This window comes from Priapulus caudatus, unplaced genomic scaffold (genome assembly GCF_000485595.1).
Source record: "Priapulus caudatus unplaced genomic scaffold, Priapulus_caudatus-5.0.1 Scaffold857, whole genome shotgun sequence".
In the NCBI taxonomy this organism is placed as follows: domain Eukaryota; kingdom Metazoa; phylum Priapulida; class Priapulimorpha; order Priapulimorphida; family Priapulidae; genus Priapulus; species Priapulus caudatus.
In genome coordinates, this window is record NW_014577918.1 from 113,982 (window position 1) to 116,208 (window position 2,227).

Below are 2,227 nucleotides of genomic sequence, written 5' to 3' on the forward strand. Positions count from 1 at the left end.
AGACGAAAGACAAAAGGTCGAAAAGACAAATCGGTAGAAGAGGAAGAAAAAAACGTCGAAAAGGCGATTTTTGAAAGACAAAACGCTGAAAATACGAAAAAGGCTTAAAGACAAAAGGGCGAAACAACAAAAGGTAAAAAAGACACAAAAGATCGGAAAACGAAAGACAAAAAGGCACGTAAAAGCACGAGGTGAAAGACGTCACAGGGCCGTAGCCTGTAGGGGGGCAAGGGGGGCAGCTACCCCCTAGATTTTGGAGCAAAAAAAAAAAAGTTCTACTAAAAGAGAATTGTCGTAGTCAGAATGAAGGCTGTGTACATGTACTCAAAAGTGCCTCAAATACCATCTCCTGCGATTTACATTTTCAAAATTTTCTGTGGGAGGACCCCCAGACCCCCCACCTATTTCTCACCCCTCCTTGAAATCCTGGATCCGCCACTGCCCCCCTAAGAATTTGCTCAGCCTACGGCCCTGGACGACTGAATCAAAGCTGAGAGAAGACTGCTATTAGCGATGCTTGCACTCACTCCACTTGCTTGATGGAGATCTTTCCCGTGAAGTTGTTGCCGAGCGCGTGTTGCTGTATGTGCAGCGCCGCCAGGCGCAACACCACATCCGGCTTCACATCCGCACTGAAGCGATCCTGCACGACGTCGTTACAGCACTGAAGAAAGCAGAGACACCTGGCGTGGATACACACCGAAACAAGAGACACGCACACGCGTTGATGTCGGCTGGGTGTTCGTTATTATTTTATTGGGTCAAATTTGGGATTATTTACACGTGGTTATCGGTTATGTAGTTGCATAGCAGATTGCATGCGGTCTTCAGTAAGACTCTACTGGATCACAAGAACAACTTGGGTGTAACTAGTGACACCTTAGTGCTGCTGTCGGAAACATTTTTCTAGTTGTAATATTAATCGCTGTATTACCAGTCTTAATCAGGCGTTTCATCTTCCCTCTAATGTATAAGTTACAATCGTCATCATAGGTAGAGAGCTACGATGTTACCGACATAGCGCCCCCTGGTGTTTCTTAGCTTTATTAAACCGCAGAACCCGTTTTTTAATCACGTGACACGTAACGACAGCGATTTATTTTTTGAATGCATGTATATAAAATATATATATACATATACATGCATATATAAGAAGTATACTACTATAATACAATATATATACTTATATATAATACTTATATGCAACTATAATAGGATCCTATGATAGGGATTTCCCTATTATCTACTTCTGATATATATACATGTATATATGTTTTTCTACGCACCTGTGTATAAAAGTATTCAAAAGCTACAGGATCGTTCTTGGCGAGATCACAGGCGTCTTGAGGCACAAAGGTGATGCGGAACAGGATACGGAAGTGCTCAGCACCCGGGCGAGCGGCGATCTGTATCGTCGTTTGGCACGTCATGTGGTGAGCAGGTCTATGAACGAGGGGCTAACTGTCAATCAGCTAATGCATTCACAGGCCTTATGTAATTTATATATAGGTCTACGGCATTTACGTAAAACGACGAAATCCGTAATGCGTCTGCTGCCGTCGATCCTCGCCCGCCGATCTGTGATAGGCTCGGGTTCGCGTGCGCGGGCAGTGTGACGTGTGTGCGTGTGTGACGTGTGTGCGTGCGCGCGCGCGTGCGTGTGTGTGTGACGTGTGTACGATGTATCGACTACATACGGGGACGTGTGTGCATGCGCGCGCGTGTGTGTGTGACGTGTGTGCGCGCGCGTGTGTGTGTGTGCGCGCGCGTGTGTGTGTGTGACGTGTGTGAGCGCGCGTGTGTGCGTGCGTGTGTGTGTGCTGTATCGACTACATACGGGGACGTGTGTGCGCTTGCCGGGCGTGCCATCGACACAACCGGCTGCCGACGAATGACGCGTTTTAATTTCAGACCTAAACCCCATTACCACGAATTTTAATAATGATGTGGAAGAAAAAACCGTTGGACGCGTGCATGTACGAACGTGAACGCGGGGGAACAGCACATACAGTGCATGACGTCATTAAAATGAGTGCTGTATGGGGTCACGAGATGCGTTTAGAACGAATTAACCCAATCGTCTGCGAGCGGGATAATCATGGCCCCCCTTAGATATTGTTGCCAGGGTGGAGTATGCTATAGTGGAGCTGAGAAAGTCTATGTCCCCCGGGGTACTGTCGGAACGTACCCTGGGTACGGTCCGGTATACCGGAACGTACCCTAGTAC

At 47.2% G+C, this 2,227-nt stretch overlaps 1 protein-coding gene across 1 annotated transcript in view; it reads right to left on the reverse strand.

Moving 5' to 3' along the window:
• The window catches only part of LOC106814027 (FERM and PDZ domain-containing protein 4-like), a 21,863-nt gene that overhangs the window by 4,538 nt on the left and 15,098 nt on the right, over positions 1-2,227 (reverse strand). Inside the window, exons 4-5 of the mRNA XM_014818283.1 lie at positions 1,287-1,406; positions 528-664 (exon numbers count right to left, since the gene is read on the reverse strand). Of these exons, the coding sequence (XP_014673769.1) occupies positions 528-664; positions 1,287-1,406 (257 nt within the window). The remainder of the gene's footprint in view (positions 1-527; positions 665-1,286; positions 1,407-2,227) is intronic.